The 26,818-nt window shown below is 38.6% G+C and overlaps 1 protein-coding gene across 1 annotated transcript in view; it reads right to left on the reverse strand.

Moving 5' to 3' along the window:
- The window catches only part of LOC104509758 (kinesin-like protein KIF13A), a gene marked incomplete at both ends in the record, with an annotated part of 60,854 nt that extends 34,314 nt beyond the window's left edge, over positions 1-26,540 (reverse strand). Inside the window, 7 exon segments of the mRNA XM_010151798.1 lie at positions 4,331-4,443; positions 4,971-5,105; positions 6,610-6,697; positions 7,721-7,901; positions 8,410-8,502; positions 18,499-18,559; positions 26,528-26,540. Of these exon segments, the coding sequence (XP_010150100.1) occupies positions 4,331-4,443; positions 4,971-5,105; positions 6,610-6,697; positions 7,721-7,901; positions 8,410-8,502; positions 18,499-18,559; positions 26,528-26,540 (684 nt within the window).
- Positions 26,541-26,818: the final 278 nt, after the last annotated feature.

Here is a 26,818-nt window from a genome sequence, read left to right on the forward strand (position 1 = left end):
ACGGGATGCGCCTGTCTGCTAAGCAAACACCACTCTAGAATTATGAACAAAACACAGGTAACTCATTCATTTTGGTACATGTACCACCTCACCAACGGGGCAACTCTATCAGCAATCTGTGCAAAGCATCTGTGCGTTACGTAATCCAATTGTTACACAAACCTGTATAGATTTTAAGTGACATCGAGGCTCTTGGGGTGAGTATGTTTAAGATAATGAGCTGGTGCAGGATCCTGAGAACACTGAACAGATGCCTAAAGGGTTTTACAACAGACAGCGCTGAAGCCCAAGAGCACACTCGTCTGTCATACTCATGCCCAATTCTCTTCATAACTATCAAGCTACTCTTCGTAAATACTAAGACAACTCCAGCTGCGTCACAACTGGATAGTCAAATCTCTAATTGTACTGTTCTGCTCCATACTCTTGAGTTTTCTTTTGAAAGTAGTACTACTATTTTAGTTGATAGGCAGCGTTTGCACAGTATTTGTAATAGAGCCTTAGTGCTGCTAGAAACTACCAGTGGTTCAGAAATAACATTCAGAAAATGACAAAAACGTGGCAGAAGAACATTTCAAGGAAGACATCTGAGGGTAAGGTAACAAGGACCGTTACATATGTCACAAAAGATGCCGTACAGCACAAAGTGGTACAAAGAAATAGCATAGAGCTGAAAGCAAAATTAAAAGAAAAAGAAATGTAAGGAGAGGCTAGGAAATACGATCTCCTAAGAGAGCACTCTATTTTGTAAATTTGTCTAGAGGGATAACTTCCCAATTCATGTCTGAAAAATTCACAGCAAAAAGGACAGCTTTCGTTTGCGACCTAAACAAAAGCCTAACAACCACTGAAAGCTTGTGGGGGAAGGTGGGAGAGGTTCTTGCCTCTGATCTCCAGTCTTCACAGAGACAAGACAGCATGCTAAACATGCCAGAACAAACAGTAGGATGCTGTATGCTGCTCCATAGCAACCTCTTACAGAACAACTGAAAAGCACCACCAGCATACTTACAGTGGAATCCACCTTCAAGGAGCATAAAGTTTAAAAATTCACCCTGGCCTGTTTTCCTCTGATTCCTCCTTCCCTCTTTAATTAAGGGGAAATGTGAAAACCAAAGGCAAAAACTGAGGGAGGTGGAAGAAAAGGACACTCAGAAGCAGGATGGGAAGAACAGGGATACAAAAAGGCCTATTGCTGAAAACTATTTCACCACAGGGCTGCAACATTGATTCAAATTGCGGGCACTGCATTTTAATTAACAGGAAATTATAAACTACAGTTTATTAGCATAGGATTAAAAGATGTGATAATATTTCTTCTTCTTATAAATACAGATTTTATTTTAAGACTGTTAACATCTGCAATAAAAGCCAAACTGGAGTAATTTATATATTCTGCTTGAGATTTCATAATACAAAGCTGTTTAAAGACGTTAAGGAAAGCAGTAAAAGAAATGACTACCCAGCAAACTAATTACAAGACTCATTGGCTGCTTTCCTTCATGCTAAATGATGCATCAGAGATCCGTCGTTACTTTGATCCTATCTCATACTACTTACATAATGCATCAACCTAAGCCTGTAGCACACGGCAGACTGAGGCAGTTCAGAAGCAGGAGAGTGAGCCTACGTGATGCCATGGGAAGGTGGCATTTCCACACTCCCGTTCTTCCCCTCTTCCTCAAGTACAACCAGGCTGCCCTTGCTAGTGAGCGGCAGGAAGCTCCCACACTCCTCCCATGGGCCTGAGCTCACAGCATTTTAGGGGAGGTGGTGCTTCCTAACCACAGGCAAGAGCTCTGTTCCTAAATGACAGCCGTTAAAGCATTTCTGCTTTAACAATTTACAACCAAATTCTTCAATGAGCAGAATCCAGCTTTCCATTAGTTAACTCTGAATACAAAAGCTCACCCTAAAATCAGCTTGGAGTCAGACCTGTCCCAACCCATTCCTTCCCCCACCTATGTTTTAAAGGCTTCTTTTTGCATTCTCAAGCTAAAATGACAACAGCTATTTTACTAATCAGAGCTAGAATTGCAGACTGCTCAGAGAAAGTATTTTTCTTAGCCACTAATTGACAGCTTGTTTATTCTGCTTCCTCCTACTACTGTATTCTAGAAGTTCTTTGACTACACCACAAAGTTGTTAAGCACCTGTGTTTCTACATCAGTACAGGAACCAGCACATCCTGGGTAGAAATGAGCACATCCAGCTTCCTTATGAGATATGGCAAGTCCCCCTAAAACCTCGATAATGAGGAGAGCAGACACCCAGCACTTTTACCAAGACAACTCCGCATCAGCTCTGAGAAAAACCAGAAGTAATCTCTATTACAGCTTTATGAAGCTGTTACAAATGACACAACTTCCCATTGCTCCAGTAAGTAGGAGAGCAATCCACCACCTCCCCTCTGCAATATGCTGCCCCAAGACAGGAAAGAGATGTGTGACAGAAGCGGCAGCTGCCAGAGCCCTACCCAGGTTTCACACAGAAAACAGAGAAATCAGCGGACACTGGCTGAATGTCACACTACGTAGCTTCGGTATGCACAGCCGAGTGCTACATTTTCCCTGTCTTGTAAATGTTATTTCAACATTCTTCTTCAAAGCAATAAAACACAGCACAAGCAGCAAATTTATTTGCAGGTAATTTCAGCAGCTCAATTTTTGATCCCATTCAACATAGTGCATTCTACCAATTTAAAGTTACTGCTTTTTTATAAGAGAATAAAAAAAAAATAAAAAAAGGAGCTGATATAGTAAGGTATATGGTTTAAGTATTTCTGTATTACTCCAGGAAATACTATTGCCTTTCCCTAATAAATAAGGTGCATCACCCCCAAAAAATTATCATACACAATATAGTCTGAAGAACTAGACTACTAAAATAAAACGTGTTTACCAACTTTGAGGCTTCCAGTAAAAGTTAGATTTCATTAAAGCTCCAAGTAACAGCAAAAATCTAACAAAAGACACCAGCATAGCACTAACAAATTCTCTTGCCTTTCACTTCCAAAAGGGATTACAAATGAAGAATGCTTAATAAATGGAATAAGTAACACAGATTTACACCATATAAAAATTTAATTCATGGTAAAATTGAGAGCTTTCCACTTCTGTTATTTTAAAATATCTTTTCCAGAATAGTCTGGTGCTTGCTTCTGAAGTCCTGGATTGTCAAAGAGGTTCAGCTTGGGCAAAACAACCTTCCCTTACTGCATCAATGCCCTACAAGCTTAACGCTGAGTAAGCATCCTAACAGAAACAAAAGGAAGTCTTTCTATTATCTAGAGTTACATTTGCAATTTCTTAATAGGTGTTGGGAGAGCTAACATTGGAATTCTTCCCCAAGAATTAGAAAGAAACATTTCATCTCATCTTTCTTTATGCAAAATACAAATACAGTTTCTAGTAAATCCAATCTGAATTTAACTAGTAATCTGTAGGGCAAAGGTACAATACCTGCCATTAGGCAAAGAGAGCCACATCATTTTGTCTCACAAGAACTACGCCAGCGTGGCTACTAATATAATGCATTAAATATAAGTAGATTAGAAATTAAGCTAGAAGGAACTAACATGTTCAAACTCTAAAAAGAGGCAATTTAAAATCATTTTAAGCATGAATGCCATTTAAATACACTTTGTGCTGTCATTGTTAACTTAAAATATCAAAACATTTTGTAACATTTTAAAATTAAATTGAAAAAGCAGTAGCTTTTAATGTAACAGCTAAACTCTTTTTTCCCCATGAAAATTAGTGTATTTAAGACAGTGATAATCGTGTGCTCAATTCTCTTTTGGGCAATAACACAGTAATTACAGTAAAAAAGTACCTAGAAACGTGTCATTACTTGAGTATAAATGCCCAAGGCAATGCTAAACTAACACAGCTTCATTCTGTCCTGGTTTTCTTATACTGTGAATTATACTCTTACATATTTTAATACATGTTGGAACAAAGCCATTCAACTCTGCAACTTTGCATTCTTCCTTGAGCAGATGCTGAGACAAACACATAAGCCTGAGGACAGGGTGTATAAATGAATCACAAAAGGTATATGCTTAATTAAAGAGCATTGCTGTCACTTTTTCCAGATAAAATTCATATAGCCCTCACCTGAGTCAAGTATGAATCAGGGTCCCTTTGGCAATGTAAAGAAACACAAGGTGTTCAGCACCAGAGCAGCTGAAAGAGCCATATCAAACTGCTTCTGACCAGGTCTATCATTTGAACTGACTTGTGACATGCACACCAAAAGGAAAGGCCAAGGAAGTAACAGTCATTCTTACAAGATTAAGCTTTGCAATTTGGGTAAGCCAATGTCTTACTTGTTTATGTTGCTGCCTTCCTTCAGACGTTCTCCTGCAGCTCCTGTTTTGGACACTCTCTCGCTCCCAGCCAAATCCACCAGGCTGACTTTGCTGACCTTCTCCCCAGAATTCTGCACAGATGGGACATGAGAGAATGACAGTTAAACACCAGCACAAAGCAAAACACTAACATCTCTGACATTGGCACCATGAAACACTGTTCTTCATAATAATGTGGGTTAAAGCATGAAATTCAAGATACAAGAGAAGAAGAAATTTTCAGAGTTTTTATACCTCTTTAAGAATCCCTCATGCATTTTACAGTAAAGGGCTGAGGCATTAATGAACCAGAATCAGCTGTGTGGTAACATCGATAACCTTACTGGCAGAGTAGGCCATTAAAACTTAACAACTTCAGCCACAGTTAAAACCTAAAACAGGTTTCATGGTGGCAATATGATTTTAAAAAGTGACCCAACTGTTTGCTTTATCTGATGTGGTTCCTCCCTCTTCCAGGGTTCTCTCAGTCTCATGGTCTTGCCAATATTACTTTGATTACTGGACCCCACAACAATAAAGGTAGAAGGACAGCTAAAAAGATCATGCATGTGGAAGAGATTCACCACAACTTCATAAATTAATGAACAGAAATACATACACCAGAATGCAGGTCAAAAAGTGTCTGAGTCACTATAATATTGAATACAGCATGAGATCGGCTGCTTTCTTCATTCATGTTGGTTGCAGCAACTGTTCGTGATTTGTTTCCCTCTGACATCAGTGACTCAATATCCTAGAGCAAAAAGAGTAAAAAGTGATGCTAGGATAAAAGCAAGTATTGTGCTTGCTGAACAAAATCCCCACCTAGATGGAAGGGTGTGTACGTGTGGGAGAGAAGAAAGAAAGGTAGAAATAGTGAGAAAATTCTTTGCACAGAGGGTATGTAATTCCACAGAACAATGTTAAATCCCATCTCTGTTTCAAGTGCTGTGCTTAAAATCCCAGCAACTACATTCAATGCACCTTCTTAACTGCTGCTGAAATATGTCAGCAATATCCACATTACAGATCACACTGTTTAATGCCAGTAATCAGGCCAGCACAGATCTACTTACACAGGTGAACACAAGGCACCTCTTTACTGAACTGTAATATTATCTTCACTTAACTGGCTCAAAGGGTTACCTCACTTGGAGCCTGTAGCTTCCCACATGTAAAAACAAAGATAACTACACCGAGTCTGATATATGTGCTTGCTCGGTCTTCCAAGACAGTTTCATAAAAGTCATTAGCCAAAAACTATGAACAAAATTTCCTAGAATTTGAACAAAGAAGGTCTGCTTTCAAACTACGGAATTCATCATAAGAGCTGCAAAAGCAGTTCTTATACTCTGTAATATGCATGGATCTTAAGAAAAATAAAAATCCCCATAAAAAGCAAAATGATTCCCACATAATACTACAAAAAGAATGAACATTTAAAAAAGAAAATTCCAAATCAGCTTCACCATAAAAAGAAAGACCTACACAATTCATACAAATGCACCACTTTAATTATTTCCATTATAGCTATAATTAACTATAGCTATAGCTCATTGGCTTCTACAATACTGTTTTATTTGAATTCATAGAATCATAGAATCACAGAATGGTTAGGGTTGGAAGGGACCTTAAAGATCATCTAGTTCCAACCCCCCTGCCATGGGCAGGGACACCTTGCCCTAGACCAGGTTGCTCAAAGCCACATCCAGCCTGGCCTTGAAGACATCCAGGGATGGGGCATCCACAACATCTCTGGGCAACCTGTTCCAGTGCCTCACCACCCTCTCTGTGAAGAATAAGTCTTGGTAATCCAAGTGGGCTCAGATGCTCTCATGATTTAAACTACGAATTACATAAGCCGTGTTGTAGTTCCTCATGCAATATACCTGTATAAAATAAGAGGTCATATTCATCAACAAAATCAAAGGAATTCATACTGGAAGACTAATATTCTTATTTTGGAAGCCTCATATTTTCTGTATCAAGGAAAACTATTGTTCGTGGTGTATACTATATGCATTGAAAACTGCAAAATAAAGAGATACCACTATTATATTTTTAGCCAACATAAAGGCAAATCCAATGCTTTTTTACATAAAATAAATACTCCTGAAGCATTAGAAAAGATCTTTGCAAATGCCAGAGACCATAAACACTCAAGAACCAAAATATTTGGAGAGACACTAGTTTATGTCTTAAAAGTTACTATGCATACATAGGTGTTATTTATAAACTTGTCATTGGTTTAGATTTACCTCAAAATTTGTGACAGCCAGCTGAGACAGGCCATCTACATATGGTCCCAACACTTTGTGCTCTCGAACCTTAAGGGACTGCCGACTCCTATGGAACAAAGTAGACTTTATGCACAATCTACTAGTGTGAACTTTAATGAAAAACAAAAATAATAGCATAAAATAAGAAACTCCTATATACTAGAAGTCAATTTATGTCTTTTAAATTGTAACAGGAGGAAAAAAGTCTTCCAGATTTTTTTTAAACTCTAATTAACAATAAAGACTCAAGTTAATCAAAATGGTTTTAATCTACATACATGAATTATTTTTTATGCATCCTCCTACCCAATATTTGTGGCTGGACCAAAACCTGAAATGTCTTATTTGGCAGAAAGCAAGCTGACGAAAAAGGAAACCAAAAATCCACCCTCCTGCCCTCCAGCAATTTGATAAAGCTTCAATTCTTCTTGCATTTTCTACACTTCATTGACATGTATCAAGTAAGTATCAAATCTACCTTTTTAACTAACTTGCATACTTCTTCACATAGTGCAATTATGTTCAAGAATCAAAATATATACCACATATATCAATGCTCAGCCAAAAAACAACCCTATCAAATGACCTCTTTGTCTAGACATCTCCAAGCCAGAGACCCTAACCAGTATTTTTGTGTAGACAAACAGAATAAAGAGTGCCATGAGTTCATTCAAAAAGTTCAATGTCTAAACCAGGAAACTCAGGTTGTAAACAAGCTTCAAACTCCTTCTAGCTGATGAAAATCCTTAACTGAATATGGTCTGGATCATATGGCAAAATACCCCAGAATTTACTTGTACATAGTCTTACTTTCTGGTGGTAAACTACAGTATTTGTTTGCATAATTATGATGCTATGCTAATATTTAAAATTTTCCACGCCAGTTACTACTTTATACACAAGCTTTACATGGATATTCTTTCTAAAGAAGTCATATAAACATACATTCTGGAGGGAAAACAAACAAACAAACAAACAAAACCCCCCCAAAACCAAACCAAACCCTTCTCAAGGACTTCCAAAAATGATTTCTACTTTTAAGTTTCAGATAAAAATAAGGAAGGCTGTGAGGGAGAGAAAAGCTACTCACCCTTTCGGGTCAAGCAGATCTCTGACTTTCTCATTGTAGATTTCCATATAGGACACTTCAACTTTAAAAGTATGAGATTCATTTTCTTCCAAAGAGATTCTCTGAAATAAAGCACAACAGAGCCGTGGGATCAGACCCAGCTGCTCTGCATTGCCCATCATTGAAAAGGATTTTCCTGAACCTAAAGGAAAAAGGGAGAAGAAAATGCTTTAGAATGTAGGTTCTGAGCTACTAATTTGCTCCTGAAGCACATGTTGTAATTCTTTTTTTATTCATCCAGAAGCACACATTGGAACAACATTACATGCTATTGCAGGCAGACAGCGTGCTCTTTAAACTACAAGGTACAGGTAAACAAAAAGAGAAATCATCTTAAAGGTTTCCTTCAGCAGGGCCATTACTTGGGACCCCTTCGAACACACTCAAACAGGAAAGACTGTATGAGCCTTCAGTATGAACAACTCCTTTCAGGCTTTGAAAGATGCCCCAATACGTACTGACTAGGAAGATACTTACAGAGCTACTTTACGAACTTTACATTGTCACTGGCTGTAAAATGTTCAACATTTAACATCATGATGTTTCTACATACAATTTTAAAATATTATCTAGCTTAATGTTTATGTTTTGCTGTTCTCAATTCCCATGTGCACAAAAAGTGTTCTTCCCCTTTAGCACAGGAGACTCACCTGTCTGTCCATAGGCAAAAATACAAGCATTATATCCCTGAAAGGCCTTTTCAAGAATTCCTTCTCCAAGGCACTTGAACACCACTTCTTGACCTAGAAGATGATTATTTTGAAGTTTATTTTAAATTGACTAACAGACTAGAATGTACAAAAAGCAAGAAAAAAGGGTTCGCAAATTATTTTTTACTATTGAGTGCAGTGATGAGCCAATGATTTCACGTACAACAGAGTGACAAGTTCAAAACCGTTGCCTGAAGTTAGTGTAATAGGTACCTTTGTGTTCAAATATATTGCTAATTTTCCTGTGAAAGGAGTTCTTCATGTAAGTTGAATGCTTAGAAAATAACATAGATGTCTAAATCTTGTATTATTTCAGAAATTTAAGTAAATTTTGCAATTAATACACATTCTTTAATGACAAACTATACCCTGAAGTGTTGTAACAGAATTGCAATGAAATCCATCAGTGAACTAGGATATTAGAGGTACAACAAATGTCATGCTACAGTAGCAGTAGTAGTAGTAGTCTTGAGAACTGGCTCAAGTTTCACCATAAGCTATTATGATTCATCCTGTTACAAGGTGATGCTGGAACCAAGATAACATTCCAATGACATTCAGGCAAGAAATGTGTATTAGGAGGCTAAGCTTTCAAGAGCTGTTTGAGGATATATACCAGCAAATTTATAGTTTGAACTATCAGCTGAAGAATGGAATAGTCTGAAAACTGTCTCCCTGTGCCAGGCAGATTTTAAATACACTTCAATCTCTTTAGATGCAGGAGATGAAAATGGGCATAGTGGTTGTGGGTTTTTTTAATAGAAAAGCCCAGAATTTGTACACCACAAAAAGGGTCAATGGGTTGTCTGCTTTGAGTTCTGATCAGCGAATTACACCAGCTGTGTGTACACAGAAAACAAGCAGAACTGAGCTAGGGACAGCATTTGTACACCTTCTGGTGCTGGGTTTAAAACTTCCATTCACTGTCTGGTGACTTTCTGAACAGCTGTGATAAGCTGCATCTCTTATTTAGGTAAGTTAGTTTCAGCAGATGTCAGTTACAAGAAATTAATTTGTACACTGGATTAAACAGTGATTTCCGCAGTTCTCAAAATGGAGCATACTGGCATTAAAAAAAAAAATATCTAGCTATACATTTATACACTGCATGAGAATATAAATACTCTATGATGTTTGAGTAATTGGTAGCCAGACAATTCCTGCAGAACAACTTGTGGGATGATTTATAGGCATGGAAATAGGACTAAAAAGTACTGCATTACTTTTATTTTCCTTTAACCTCTTTTCTGCTGTAAAGGAAAAACTATTGCAGCAGTGGTACTGTGCCTTGGATTAACACAGTTCAGAAGTGCTGAATACAGGAATTAAAACCAGAGGAGAACCTGCTGTACTCTGGAATAACTCTTATCTCCATCTCCATTCACATTCATTCAATTCTCATTTGACTTAGGATCACTTGGTCATTTTATAATATATATATGTTGAGAGCTCATTGTTCAACAACATGGAAACAGCTACAGAGAATGTCAAACCACCAAAGAATGAAGAAAATTTATCAGCAGAAGATTTTAAGAACATACCATACCCAAAAATTTGCTTTCCAACTACCTCCCAAGGGCCCAATTTAAGGCACCAACTATCAAAGAGGAACAGAGTCACTATTTTGCTCAGCAAGAATGCAAAAGCAAGCAAAGATTGAAGCTGAGTATAATTAAGGGAAAAACCAGCATATATAATCCACAATGCTTGTGAGTTGAGAATAAAACCATTTGACAGGAAAGGAAACAACAAGAAGGGATTCTATAGGTACATAGGGAATAAAAAGATGATCAGGCAAGATGTGGGTCCTCTTCGGAAGGAAAAGGCAGAGCTGGTTTCCCAGGATATGGAGAAGGCCAACGTGCTCAATGGTTTTTTTTTTGCCTCAGTCTTCACTGGCAGGGACACAAACCATAACCCCAGAGTCACAGAAGGCAAGGGCAGGGACTGGAAGAGTGGAGATCCGCCCATGGCCAGTGAGGATCAGGTTCAAGAACACCTGAGGAACCTGAAGGTGCACAAGTCCATGGGATGTGATGGAATACATCCGTGGATCCTGAAAGAACTGGCAGATGGAGTGGCGAAACCTCTATCCATTATGTTTGAGAATTCGTGGTGGTCTGGTGAAATTCCCACTGACTGGAAAAGGGGAAACATAACCCTCGTCTTTAAAAAGGAAAAAAGGAGGATCCTGGGAACCACAGGCCAGTCCGTTTCACCTCTGTGCCTTGCAAGATCGTGGAGCAGATCCTCCTGGAAAACATGCAAAGGCACATGGACAATGAAGAGGTGATTGGTGACAGCCAGCATGGCTTCACCAAGGGCTGATCATGCCTAATGAACATGGTGGCCTTCTACAATGGGGTCATGACCTTGGTGGATAAAGGACTGTCACCCGATGCATCCACGTGGACTTGTGCAAAGCCTTCGACATTGTCATGCATGACATGCTTCTCTCTAAATTGGAGAGAGATGGATTTGACGGATGGACCGCTCGATGGATAAAAAACTGGCTTGGTGGATGCACTCAGAGTGGTGGTCAACGGCTAAATGTCTCAGGGGTGACCGGTGATGAGTGGCATTCCTCAGGGGTCAGTGTTGGGACCTGTACTGTTTAACATCTTTGTCAGTGACATGGATGACGGCATTGAGTGCACCCTCAGCAAGCTTGCCGATCACACCAAGCTGTGTGGCGCGGTTGACACGCTAGAGGGAAGGGATGCCATCCAGAGGGACCTGGACAGGCTGGAGAGGTGGGCCACTGCCAACCTCATGGAGTTCAACAAGGCCAAGTGCAAGGTCCTGCACCTGGGTCAGGGCAATCCCAAGCACAAGTACAGGCTGGGTGCAGAGCCAGAGGTCAGCAGGTGTTTTAACTTGATTCTAACTTAATTTATAAACAAAAGGAGAAGTACAGAACAAATAATATTGAATTTATTTAGTTAACAGAAAGATTTCCCCTACACTAACATTTATTGTCTTTAAAACAGGGATTCCCAATCTTCCACTGGCTAAGACCTCTTGTAGAGGCAACTAAAAGCCAGACACTGAAACACTCATCCCCTCTCCCACCTTCTGCTTGGAACATAGGCAAGCCTTAGGTGACTGATGGACAGCTAGTCTGGGGAAATCACACCCATCAGGGGCATCAGGGAGCCCAGGATGAGAGTACAAAGTGCTAATTCTCACAGGCCAGGATCCCATCAAGGAAAAGGGAGCAAAGTTTGGTGAATTTTTCTTGCAGACCACAGTCTAAATCTCGTTTCTTTTATTTTAAGGAGCAAGACTGTTAAGCTGGAGTCATGCAGTGAGAAAGATTATCAATGTTGCTGGATGCCCTATAACTCTAGTTACGGCACCCATGGCAGTGCCCATAATGCTGGAAGGTTGGAAACCCTGTTAAACCAGTGTTAGGGATGCTCTGCTAATCGAAACCTAAGAAACACTGGGGGATGCCCACCCAGTTCTGAAGATGTACTGAAAGCAACATCAAGGCAATATGGAGTCCTTTTCCAGTTTCACCAGACAGCTGTAATGGTCTTCATAGCTTCAAGACATTATGTGTACATTGTGAGAAGTGCAACTGCAAGCCTGATACCAACAGCAGAAACATCTAAGACAGATCCAGTGAGTAACTCTCACTCAGGAGGCCACTTGCAGCGAGAGACTAACCTAAGAATCTTTCTATCAGCTTTTAGGACTCAGTATTTTTACTCTGACATGCTCTGACATTCTTCCATAAACACATAAACTGAGATAATAGAATTCCCTTTTTAGCAATAACCATAGTAAAGGGTATTGAAGATTTCAACACCCAAATGTGTCATCTGTGGATGACAGGATACCCATCCTTTTCTCAGATTTACATTTTTAAGTAACATATATTCCCGGAACTTTCAAATGCCATGCTTGTGCTATTATCATGCGTCAAGGGTGTTTACTACGGCACTTTGAAGCTAAAAAGTTTTTTCACATGCTCTCTACCTGCTGAAATGGCTGGGTATTCCCATGGCAAAATTATAAAATAAAGTAAAGGTAGCAAAGTATAGCAATGCACATTTTAATAGTGGCTATTAAATTATTAACAATTCTAAAATAAATAATTCCCATTATCTACCCACAGAGCTGCATGTGAAAACCTTAGTTGGAATATCTGAGTCAGCATAAATACTTAGAACATTCACATTTGGAAAATATATAAGATAATAAAAAGTCCCCCAAAATAGAAAAATACATACACTGACATGCAAGAATACAACACACATCATTTTCAGAATGAGATATTTAAGTATTCTCTTATATCTCTATGCTCTTCCCCCTTCTCTTCCTCCAAATCATCCCCTTACAGTTCCTGAAGCCCAGATTGGGAGATATAATTTGACAGTATTCCTAGGGAAACCTTCACATTTCAGAGGAACCCAAGGACCTATTCTCACAATCTGCAAAATGAAGCTATTTACAAATAAATTTTAAACATTCTCAAGTTCACTAGAATGGTGACAGCAGACAAAAGAAAGGCAAGAAAAGGGAGGGCAGGAAAAAAGACCACATCTTTACCAACAAAACTCCATTTTAAAAAGGCAGCTAATTGTTTTTCTGCTCATTTAGCGACAAACAGGTTGAAGATATGCTGTAATAAAAATTAGTTTCAGTGTCGGGTTTTCAGATGTCTAGCACTTCTAGTTCACAACAAACTGTCAATGTGAAATAGGAGTAATTTTCTCATATTAGCACAGATTCATTCAGTCAGCTCACAACTGCAACATTATGACACATCGCTGCCGTTCCCAAAGCCCTCTCCCTTACACAGCAAAAATACCTAGAACTAAATAACAGCTTGTTATGTACAACACTGAAAAGACAAGTCTCTTAGTACTTTAATCTCTAATCCAGAACATTTTAGCAAGCAAATCTTTAAAGCAGTAAGTTTCACTTGGTTCCATGGTCTAATAGTTAAAATAAAACTTGATCTGCAGAGATCAGAAATATCAAAAGCTCTGCTAGGTAACAGTTTCAAAAGAATCTCTCTGAAATTGGAAAAAGACACCTATGGTTCACCTTAACAAGAACTTAAAAGCACAACAGATAGTATCTAACTACTGCAGCCTAACACTGTAGTACTGACAAAGCACTGGAGTCTCTAATGTTCAAAGGTTTAATCTACTAAAATGTCTCAAGTGCTTCAAATCAGATACTGCAACATCTACATTTTAAGTGCCTGACCTGTACAGTGCTAAAAATCTTACTGAATAACTAAGCTTGCCCAAAAATGTACAGGTGACTTTTGTGTCGCATGGCTGACAGTTAAATCCTACATACTATGTAGTTTCCTCTTAAAAAAAAAAAAAAAGAGTCAAGGGAACAGTAAGACAGGCATAGGATTCTCCCACACAACAGCTTATATGTGTAGACCTGAACTACAGACACTCCTGCCTGCTCAAAATTCGCAACTTAACTGTCTGCTCCTACCCTCGTGAAAGATTCTTTAAGCCACTTGCCCGATTTGTTTCATTTTAAAACAGCCACTGGAAGAGCAGTGGTCAGCATGTATATATTTAATATAAAATTGTAGCTTAGCCCAAAGTCAGGTGTTTCACCTCTCAGGACAAGGCAGCCTGCAGAAACACAGATCTGAAATTGCAGGCCAAACATGATGCAGCTTAAGTCAAGTCAATACAGAGTGAGGTCCTTGGAACTGACCTGTCTAAGTACTACTGTAGGTGTAGCTATTTACACCATCTCTTGAATCCTTCCCAAACTGAAGGATTTCTTGCCTTCCTCTTAAAGATCCACTTCACTGCAGACTTCAATAGGCTCTTACTGTTGTCTAGGCTTGTAAAAAGAGTTCTTTGTTCTCGCCTCTGAGAATTTCTCAGTATCCTCCCCATGACCACAATGTCAAACTATTATTTGTGTCTGTGAGCCTTTCAAGGCAAGCAGGTGTGTCATTATCCATGAACTGACTCTCGACCTATTCAAGTCAAGAAACAAATGGTAGTAAGAAGCTATTTTGCATACTCTCAGAACACCTCTCCTACAGCCTACCAGCCAAAGCTCACCTCTTTTCCAGATCAAGGCAAACTCACTCTGCCCTGTAACCAAATTCCCTCCTCAGAAATGGTATTCTGACCCATTTTTGGTTATGTTTTTTCTTTTCAGATAAAAGGGTTATGAGCTGACTATGTCTGCGCCAGGGGAGGTTTAGATTGGACATAAGGAAGAAGTTCTTCACCGAAAGGGTTATCACGCACTGGAACAGGCTGCCCAGGGAGGTGGTGGAATCACCATCCCTGGATGTGTTTAAGAGACAGGTGGATGAGGTGCTGAGAGATATGGTTTAGTGGCGGACAGATACGGTTGGACTGGATGATCTCTAAGGTCTTTTCCAACCTAGTGATTCTATGATTCTATGATCATCAGAAAAAAGGTGAAGAAGCTAGTATGTGATGAACAGCACAAACCCAGAGACTTGCAACCATTCCTTACAGCCTCAATATTCAGAGTAGTCCTCTACTTGCTAATTAGTTGGATTAAAACAAAATAGGACATTTAGAGGACAGAAGGTTTAGATCACATATTAGGAAAATTTTCTTCACTGAAAGGATTGTCAGACATTGGAACAGGCTGCCCAGGGAGGTAGCTGAGTCACCACCCCTGCAGGCATTTAAAAGATGTGTAGATGTGATGCTTTAAGGACACAGTTCAGTGGTGGACTTGCCAGCATAAGGTTGGACTTTATGATCCTAATGGTATTTCCAACGAAAAAAATTCAATGACTTTAAAAACACTAACATAAACACTTCCTTTTCAGTCTTAAGAGCAATTCAGAGGGTGTTCTGCATCTTGCAGTCTCTAAGCTGGGATATCAAGTTGTTAAAGAGCCTCCATCTCTTCCAGAATCTGAAACCAAAGAACGACTTCCACAAAGGTCTTGTGAAAGCTTAGCCCTGTGCTGCAGACTCCCTGCTGTGTTCATGAGAGAGAGTCCTGCAAGGACAGGTGCATAGATGTTTTTTCTCACATAAAGATAACCTCAACTGTTTATGTTAGTGATACTGCTGGATCATTTTAGCACTTAAAACCCAGTTTCCACTTTAGTGGAGGGGAAAAAAAAAGTTAAAGTGATTCTTCTACCAACAGCCTAATTCTGTACTATGATTATTAAAAAAAGAGACTGTTTAGTAAGCATGGAATTATTGAAATGTAAGTTAGAACCTAAATACACAGCATTAGGTCTTTGTAGCAAGAAGTCCTGTGTTTTCAAATACTGGAAAGAGAAGGTAACTTTCAAACGGGAATAAGACCCTTTGTACTTCCTGAATATAAGTTTAGAAAGAAAATTAGTTCATAGAAAATAAGCCTTAAGTTCAGCCAAAAAAGATGAAGATATCTCACAGGATGAGATTAGTGTAAGAGAAAGAGATGGCTAATCCCATTTCAGGGTCAGCCCTGTTCCTCCCCACCCTGAGAACTGTTACCTATTACCCATGTGATTAAGTTTATCCAAACAAGAATATTGCTTTTGCACAAACAATATTAGTAAGTGTTGGTAGTATTGCAGATCAATCAGCAAAATGAAAAATCAAACCAGGCCATAAGCATGTGTGATAGCTTTAAGGATCCTCTACCAAAGATGTATTTCAAGGAGAGCACCAACTTCGGTTTTGTCAACATTAAAAAAAAAAAAAAAAACCACACAAAAAAAAAAAACAAACAAACAAAAAAAAAAACCAAAAAAAACCCAAACAAAACACACCTGGAAGAGCTACCCACGTAAGTCAATACAAAATTCAGATGTATGTTGTCTGTGGTGCACACCATTCTGTGGGTTTTCAATGTCTCCCACATCAATCAACAAAAATCTTTAATGTAGTATGATAAACACAGCAATAGAGCTATTCAACATAATGCAAGATGAGCATGTTTTGGTTTTGCGCAGAAAGTGATGACTGATAGGGTAGCCTAGTACTTGAGAATCTCATTAATCTTTTCACTGTAAGCTTCCACCATATTTCTGTGATACAGATAAAAGTGTTTTTCAAGTAATTAAATTTGTCTTGCGTATCTTTGGACAATGGGGGTTTGTTCCATGAGGCAAAAGAATTATTTCAAACCCCAACAAAAACCAGTTACCGCGGTTTTTTTTGTTCAGTACAGTAATTTAGGCTAAGCTGTGAAAAAGACTTAGAGCACCTTAATACAACAAATTTATAAGAACCGTAAACTTCCTATTTCAGCATTTGGTTTGCTGGCTTTAAAACAGGAATCACTACTGTAGTATACCTTAGTACTGGATCATGCACAAAGGAAGTGAACATGCCAACAACCCAGTAACTTAGGCCTGAAACAGATTTTTCTTTTTTTTAAACTTTCATATTCTGCCCAATTCACTATGCTCTAGATTATGAGGTCTTGAAGTAACATGCTAACTTCAAGATCATAACGAAAAAAAAAAAAGCCTTCACTGAATTTATATAAAAAAACCCAAGCGAGACAGTGTTTGTTTGGGTGGGTCGTTTGTTTGGTTTGGTCCTCTGCATCCCATCCCATCCCTCCTCTCTGGGGCAAGACCATTATCTGGAACTCACAAATAAAACCCTGCCATACAGCTTTCTGGAGAGTTAAGAAAACACAGGAGATTCAGGTGACAGCTTTCTAGAGTCCAGTCCAACAAGAGGTTCATCTGCATACAGATAACAAAATTTCAGTTCTCAGATAAGATTAATTCAATGACAATTTCTGAAAGGCTACAGAAATCTAGTTTTCACTCAAATTAAAAATACAGAGACCTAGAACCTCACTAAAGTCACCTGGAGATGGGTTATACCAGGAGAGAAACAAGTTTAGCTGGTTAGGGTTGTTTCTGTGGTCTCTCTCTTCTCTACCAGTGGTGCAGCTCCCACGAACACACTCAAGGCACACAGGGCCAAGAACTGGGCGCCTCCTTCCTTTAGAAGGAAACGGAGGCATGCAGGCACAGAATGAGCTGTTGCATGTTCTAACAGCTCTACCAGTCTGAACTATGAATATTGTGCAGTACACCTGTCCAGTGCAAACATCATCACCGAAGGGCGAACCGACATACAAGTGCTTTTCTGACAAAAACTATCTTTGCTCAGGCAAGGAAGAAATACAGTGGAATCTATGATTAAGTGCAACCCCTGAGGTTTGGGATTTGATACCATGGCTACAGCAGTCAGATGTATTTTAACACAAGTATTATGACAGTTCATTTATTAGACCACTGATCCCAAACTTTGAGCTAGTTAACCCTATCAAGCGTCAAGATTTCTTATGGGCCACAAAACTTCCTAATATGAATATAAACTAATACACACTTCCTAATATAAAATGAACGTTGAGTGTTTTTTTCCTCTTTTCCATGGAACGCAGCCTTGAAATCCCATTGTTCAGAGATGTCTCTATCAAAACCATGTCTTCTTAAAGTATGAATATGCTAATACACAAATCCAGTTACGAAGAAAACTAACCACAAGGTTACAATCTTGCCTGGATTATCGAGCTTTTGGGAGGATGAAGTCACAAAGCTGATCACTCAAAAACATTAGGGATCTGAATGATCAGACTACAAATTACTTGAAAGACCTAAAATAAATACACCACTTGAAGAGAACATGCTTTATTTCTCTCCCATGCACAGGAACGCAGAGCACTTGAAACATACTTTCATCACTAGTATTAGTCAGAAGTAATTTCTGATGCAGAACTGAAATTTCATTTTAAGTGACAGAAACAATCCTCACAAGAGGCTGCTCCAGGGGATATAAATAAAAACATTATAGCTTAGGCGCAAAAGCATCCCTCCCTGAATAGTGCACAGGGCACCTTATAGCACTCAGATGACTCAATCCCTGTAAAAATGAGAAGTCTGCTCTTATAAGTCACTTGAGCATCATAGTACACAATGCAAAAAAAAACAAAAACAAAAAACCACCCACAGAACAAGAGCACAAGCTCTCATATGTTCTCAAATTATTTACATTGTCAAATGTATGGGAAATAATGTACCTGCATATTTTGTGGTGTTTGATTCATCCATGGACCAGAAGCAATGATCAAAGGCAAACACCTGTAGAAGCACATAAAAAGACAAATGAGGAACAAGACATTTCTCTTAAAGCAGTACAATTCTGTGACTGTTTAATTGCAGTTAAGACTCTAATGTTTCTACAGATCCTAAGTCAGAACTGTAAAAAGGCTTCACCAGCATGAATACTTCAGGGAAATCTTGAGAGTTGCAGAACTCCAATACTTTTTTTTCTATCTGTATTATACACAATACAAAATACTGCTTACTGTACCCCTTATCACAGGCTTCAAAACACAGCTAAAAAATGATCATTAGCTCCACTCTTCTACAGGCATTAACGCTGGCAAAACTTTTTGCCAGCTGTAACGAAAAAGCACTGAAAGGACTCAATACACAGAACTTGGCGAGACAATTACGTAGCAGACATCAGTACAAGATGCACAAAAGTTTTACCATGCATTGGGCTTCTGATGCTCAAAGAAGAGCATTACTACTTACAAGCCTTAAGGAGCAAATAAACAGTATCAGATTACCTGCCTAAACTAAGAGTAGAGTAGCAGATCTCAGTAGAGAAAGCTCAAAAACTAAAAATAGAAAATGTAGCTCTATTAGATAAGCTATCAAAGCTTGCTCTAATAAAAAGACAGTGTCACTTCAGTCAAGAGTTCCAGCTGGGTAGAAATTGAATGAGATTCAGTATTGTGCTCGGTGGGCTTGTGGACCTGGAAGAGTGTCCTGTAAAACCACTTATGTTGGGATTTGTTCCAAGTTCCTTTGTCTGCACATTTGAGAACATCATGGTACAGACATTTAACATTGTTCTTTTGACAGCTTCATTTTGTCACAAACACACCCCAAATTGCAGTGTATCTTCCCCATTTTACCACTGTAAACCACCAGTGGATGAGTTAATGTCAATTCTATTTACTTTCTTCTTTTGGGATCCCAAGAGGTAGAGAAAAATCTCAAACTGCCTTCTTTATGAAAACTTTGCCTGAGCCAAGATTTTCTTTGTCTGGTGTTCCAACAGCTGATCTCCTTAGTGACACAAACCATGCAGATTAGTGTAGAGCAAGAGCCCACCAGCTGTATTAGGAGAAATGCCAAATTCCCTGAGACAAACCCTGAAGCAAGGAAGAAGATGGATCACTTCCTTTCGGCTATTGGGAATGTAGAACCACCTGGATTCCCTGCTATTGTAGAATTACTATGCCATCTAATCTACACTTATATTGTAACCTAACTCTTCCCAAAATATCTGTTACTGCAAATTATTTCAGAAGGCTAAAACCAAGTAGCACAGTAAATTCACCTCCTTTCCTTTCCCCCAACTTAATGCAAAACACATCAAATGGCCTGAAAAAGACTAGATACTGAGACCACACTTAGTCCACAAGTGTGAGATGAGTTCTGGAATCCCCTTCTAAAGAGAAAACAAACAAAAAAACCCCAATAATAATCTAAGGTGGAGGTCTGAGTCACTTAAGGTAGCACAAAGAGAAAGAGATTACTTTATGAGTTAGGACATTCCCTGCTGTGACTGAGTCAAAGACATAGTTTTGTCACTGAACTGCAAGCAAAATGCAGCAGCTACTTAACCTCCACATAGATAGGGGGAATTTTAAATTACTTTTGTTCATCATGCTTCAAATCTAAGCATAAGGAGCTCTCTGTCATCAGTAAGAATGTTCTAACCATTCTCCTACCTTTTACAGCCCAAGAAATTGTGTTCCCTCACATTCCACTTCTATGGAAATTTTCCTCATGGGACTTGGTAACAATACCTGATCTCTCTATGATCAAATGAGAAGCAGTTCAATTACAAAAGCAAACCCAATTGTAAGGATCCATATCTACCAGATGCCCATTCTTCTTAAGTGGTATCTGCACTGGATCAAACAGCCCAGTTAGAAAGGTTATCCAGCTACACATGCTCATTTGTAATGACTGAAGTGTCAATACAGTAGTACTGTAAGCCAATTTAATCTATTGTCCTACACATTTTCCCCTTGGTTAACATGGAAAATCATGACAGGATTATTCAATGACTCCTAATTTAAACACTGATCTTGTAAAGAGATTTTACAAACTAATATATGTGCTTGCAGCCAAGTGTTTCTTGTAGAAAAGCAATTGTTATTAGGATTTTTTTTTTAAAGTTAAAAATTGATCAGGCTTATTTTTAAGAGTTCCAAAATGATTATGCAATAGAAAGAAAGATTCTTTGTCAAGACAGAACGCACAGCATTTTAGTATGTTTTCATACTAAACCTAAAAAGCCAAGGCATATAAAATTTATAGGCATTTATAAAATTTGTTCTGGAAATCTGCCAAATCCTTCAAACAGAAGTAACAAGATTACAAAAAAAACCAAAACCAACAGTCAGGCCAAAACTGCTAGGCCATGCACTGTCAGCAAAACATGTCAAGCAGCTGCAGTAAAACTCTCTTCTCCATTAGAAGAGGCAGGAAAAAGTTTAAAGTTTACTTTGATTGGTGATGACAGAACAGCAACCTTGAACATTCCCAGCAACGATAATTTAAGGAAGTACCCAACCAAAGCAATTTTCAGGACAACTCAGGCCTTTGGGAAAACTGATTCCAAATTCAAGAATTAACAGAGTAAGAAATAAGGCATACAAGACCATGAAACTTGGTCCCAATTAGTAAGGTTCTTCTAAACATACATAATGAAGGCATTTTACAGTAAATGCCCTGTAGGACACTGTCCTACCTGAAGGGTGACCCTTTTGTTCATCTTTTTTGTACAAACATGACTCACAAATTTCTATTTTTGTCACCTCCAGTGCAGGAACTGCAGGACATGCAGGCCCGAGAAGAGCACACAAGTATAATTGGGGTCAAGATACAGAATGCACACTATGAATAAGCCCTCTAAGTCTCATCTAAGTGCTCCCTTCCTTCTCCCATCTTCACTGATATTCATCCTTGAAAACAAAAATTGTGGGTATTACTTTTTTTTCCCCCTGAAATAGCAGTATGCAGAAAAAAGAATTTTTTTCTTTCTAATTTTTTTTTCCCCAAGACCAATCTACCTGAAGATTATATGAAATCCCCAGTCAATATGACAAAGTTATCAGAAGTTCTGTTAATGCTAGTCTCAGACTCAACAGCCAATACTTAAACCTGGCATTACTGGGCATTGAAATTGCCCTTTTAGCTTTAAGAACACTCAAAATCAAAAATTTTTACCAATTTATATGAAAACTAAACCAACTGTATCAAAACTACTAGTAAAACATATTTGAACACAGAGATCTGTGACACACAAACAGAACTTCAGGTTCAAGCACCCTCCGTGAACTAGTTTTTAATTACATTTTGGAAAATCTATTCCGTTAACATGTTTTAACATTAAAAGAAAAAAGCTAGTATTTTTTGTTTGAAACTCAAAGATCAAAATTTCTACCTGTTTCTCCACTAAGACTTTCTGAACTTTCAGTTATTCTTCTATGCAATTTGTTAAGTCCCTGTGACTATATGGGCAAGTATTTCTGCTTTCCTACTGCTCTGATGTCAATTCACAGCCACTGTACCAGGAAGCTTAATGTATTTTCAGAAGGTAAGCAAAACAGGAAAGCTAGAAGAGACAGGTATACACTTACTTCAAGCATCTGCACAGGTTGGCATTCAACCACAGGTTGGCATAAGTTCACAAAGGTGTTGGTCAGTTTTCACAACCAGACCCAAAGTTATTCTGGGCTTTAAAATTACAGAGGGAACTAACAAACAACCCTTAAAATTTTCTTATTTTTTGAAATATTCTGCACCTCATACTTCATCCTAGCATCTAAAAGGAAAAGCTAGATAGAAGGAAGCTGCTGAGAGCCTGCCACGCTAGGGTAGTAGCTTCCAAACCAGAAATTTTGAGTGGACCTAAGAGATCAATAGTGAAGGGTATTTCACAGATTCACAGAGTGATAGGCGTTGGAAGGGACCTCTACAGATCATCTAGTCCAACCCCGCTGGCAGAGCAGGATCACCCAGAACAGATCACAGAGGAACAAGTCCAGGCAGCTTTTGAATGTCTCCAGGGAAGGAGACTCCACCACCTCTCTGGGCAGCCTGTTCCAGTGCTCTGTCACCCTCACAGGGAAGAAGTGTTTCCTCATGTTCAGGTTGTACTTTCTGTTTTCCAGTTTATGGCCATTGCCCCCAGTCCTGTCACTGGACATCACTGAGAAGAGTCTGACCCCGTCTTCCTGACTCCCACCCTTTAGATATTGATAAGCATTGATAAGATCCCCCCTCAGCCCCCTCTTCTCCAAGCTAAACAGACCCAGCTCTCTCAGCCTTTCCTCATGTGGAAGGTGCTCCAGGCACTCCACCATCTTAGTGGCCCTGCACTGGACACTCTCCAGTAGTTCCTTGTCCTTCTTGAACTGAGGAGCCCAGAACTGGACATAGTACTCCAGGGGAGGTCTCACCAGTGCAGAGTAGAGGGGGAGGATAACTTCCCTCAACCTGCTAGCCACGATCTTCCCCAGCTCTTTTATTCCAGTGTTTGACACTGCACAATATTTCCAGTCTGAGTGTTATGACAGTTGGAAAAAAGCCTAGACATCGCATTTTAGACATCTAGAAATAGTCAAGTAACAAAACAAGCTACAAATAATGGAACATGGTTCACCAGGACAGATCTTGCACAATTGGAATTCCATTGCAAAAATAAGTATATGAGTTTGAGTATTTAATTACTTTATATTCATTATAAGAAATGCAACTCACAAATGCCATAGCAGAAACATGTGAAAACAGAAAATTATAAGCAAGAATTAGCCAGGAACTGCTAGATCCTGGTATTCAGAGTCATCATAAGTGTGCACATTACCCTAGGTAACAGAGTTATATAGGCCATTTCTAGTTTATAGAGAATGATACTCAGTGTTAATAGCTACCAAAAATTAAACAAAAAAACCCACAGAGTTTAAGTAAAGAAAAGATATGGGGCTTTGATTCAGATTTCTTCACGCACGTACAGCAGTTTAAGACAGCTGTATTTTGCTGACAAGGCAGCTAGAGATTATGGCTTCCATATCAAAACAAACAGTGATGCAGGTCCATGCATCCATCACATCAGTGAAAAACCTGGAGTTTGTCTCAAATTCACCTGTACTAAAAGAGCCACTGTGCCTGACTGCTGCACAGCAGTAACTCTCACAGAATCAGAAAAGACGGTCAAGGGGTATTCACATTTTAAATAGCCAAAACAATGTTCTGCAGAACTCATTTTTATTAAAGCAATTAACAATTGCTTGAAGAATTAATAATTAATAATCAATAATTAATAAGGGGCTTACACATGCAAGTAGACTTATGTGAACTATTTACCTCTAATGAGTACCATATCCAATATTAACCACTTGCCAGATTAAGGCAAATGACATAATTAGTTTAGAAAGGAGTCTAATTTCATATTCATTATTATTTGTTTTGAATCCTAATCCTTGGTATAGACTAGACAGGGTCTGGGGCTTCCAGCATTTAGCAACCCAGAGTGTGCATAATCTCCAACATACTGTCTATGTAGCTATAAAATATTGTTAAGGCATAGCCAGCATTTAATAGCCATTTCCATCTGACTGATAGATGGCCAGATATCGTGTTTTGTTTCTACAGAAAAAAGTTATGCTGGACAGGCACAGATACCGCTCACATGAATCTCAATGAAGCAGTCAGTCTGACACAGGATGACTTACAGGGCTACGTGGTTGCTAAAAAGAAAAGCAAGGGGGAAATATTCAGTCACCAGGCAGCCCTTCCTACATCCATATTACAACTGCTGATGGAGATCAGTGGTAAAGGAATCATAGAACGGTTAGGGTTGGAAGGGACCTTAAAGATCATCTAGTTCCAACCCCCCTGCCATGGGCAGGGACACCTTCCACTAGACCAGGTTGCTCAAAGCCTCATCCAGTCTGGCCTTGAAGACATCCAGGGATGGGGCATCCAAAACATCTCTGGGCAACCAGTTCCAGTGCCTCACCACCCTCTCCGTGAAGAATTTCTTCCTGACATCTAATCTAAACCTCCCTGATTTCAATTTATACCCATTACCCCTTGTCCTATCACTACAGGCTCTTGTAAAAAGTCCTCTCCCAGTACCCTTGTAGGCCCCCTTCAGATACTGGAAAGCTGCAATGAGGTCTCCTCGGAGCCTCCTCTTCTCCAGGCTGAACAAGCCCAATTCTCTCAATTCTCAACAATTCCCAATTCTCCCAATTCTCTCCCAAGGAGCTATATTAGGAAATGGCAAAGTCTACACCATTAAGCTTAATGTAAATGAAAGCCATTAAAGAACTGAAAAAGAAGTTGGTCACGGAATGAAAAATAGAAGACCTACCACAGGCCTGAAGAACCACAAACAGAAAATGTGAAGGCAACTTAGGGCACCTTTGTCACACAATTACCCTAAAACTCCAATATTAGTAATACATTTAAACACAACAATTGTAGAAATACTAAAATACCCTAATATCTGTATGTAACTCTTCCTACCACAGTATCCAAGCTACCAAGTTGAACTGGGATCACAGTTCATCCACAGCTGGTGATAAACCAGCTCGTTAAACTAAAGATAAAGAAGCTTCCAGTATTTATGAAATTACGTTAAAAAAAAAATCATCCTAATTTGAAGATCAGCTATGTGCAGTAGCCTAAAAACTGTTTAAGTCGAGAAATATCCAGTTCTCATATCACACCTTCAAACTCACAAAGCGTATTTCCACTGATGGTAATAACCACCTCCTGTCTCGAACCAATAAACATTTCACACAACGTCTTAAGTTTCGGCATTATAACTGAAGGATGTTTATGTCCATCTAACTACACCTAACAATAATGTGGCATATATGCACATGCATGCAGCTATTATGTTTTTGTCAAAGAAATGCAAGGCCATAATTACATTTTACATAATGTCAAGAATAACTTTTGCTTATGTTAAAATAGTTTCTTCCATTCTTCCTTGCCTATAGGGAATAATACACATCACTTACTGAGATGGTGTTTTCTTCTGACACTTAAAAATTAATCAAAACAATAGATTTAAATATTTTATATATATATACACACACATAAAATAGCTGTCTGAACTATAAAGTAGACAGTTATCCATATAAGACATATACAGATCAATATCCCTCCCAATCTCTATTTCCAGAAGGCCTACAGAATGCTCCACTACACCTGCAGAACTCAGACTTGCATGCACTATTTCTTGAAGATCTACACATCAAAGAGAATGTAAAACAAAACCTCATTCAGAGCTAACTACAGCTTTTTGCTGTAAAAAATAACACCCACCAGAAATAGAAAAGATAAAATTATCATTAAATTGCTGAAGCAAAACACCAGAGTTTTGCACGTGCACACAAACGGTAGTTCACACAGTCCTTACACCTCATTACTGCTACCAGCCCTGTACCAATACTATATTTGTCATCCCAGTAAGGCTTCTTCTCTATATACATAACGCCCATTCTCCCTCCCTTCCCCTGCATTACAAACAATACAGAGAATCTTTTCTAGGTGAATTCTGGTGCTTTTTGTTCACTTTCACATATATTATTAGTTCCTGAAGATCATCAACTATAAACAAGAACAGTTTGTTTCTTACTAGATGCATTTTGTCATATTTTAAATACAGTATTTTAACTTCTAAGCAGAATTATATGCAGTTAAATATTTTACACACAATAATTATTTACTCCTTCAAGTGCTTTTTATGAATGTATTAACATCATGGCTTGTCCTGGTCACAGCTTTAACAAGTCATGTGCCCTGCCTGCATGTCTGTTGGGTTAAAATGTATTCTTATGAAATTATGAAGCCTTTAACTTAGATGTATGAGGAACAGGGTTTTTTAATGTATATTCCTTTATCAAAGCTGTACTGATCATATACTACTATACTACACACCCAGTATTTCTGCATTGTTCAACATTTTAAAGCAGGTGCAAATGCAAAAAGAGACAAAATACTTACCTTAGGCGGTTTTCTAGATGATTGGCAAAAAAAAAAAAAACAAAACCAAAATCCATCAGCAACGATGAAACGATGACAAGTGCGAATACACCGATCACAAAGGGAAGGAAGCAAAGAAAAAGAAAATAAAGAGTCAGCGTACATCATTACTATAATCTGAAGTTTTGTGCAATCCACAACATATTTAAGAATAATCAGATCAGAAGATATTTACATGATACACTATAGATTTTTAATCAGAAATTACTTAATTAGTAATACAGCCCCACATTAATACCTATAAGGGATGTG

The sequence above is a fragment of the Eurypyga helias genome, unplaced genomic scaffold (assembly GCF_000690775.1).
Source record: "Eurypyga helias isolate BGI_N326 unplaced genomic scaffold, ASM69077v1 scaffold10595, whole genome shotgun sequence".
Classification (NCBI taxonomy): Eukaryota; Metazoa; Chordata; class Aves; order Eurypygiformes; family Eurypygidae; genus Eurypyga; species Eurypyga helias.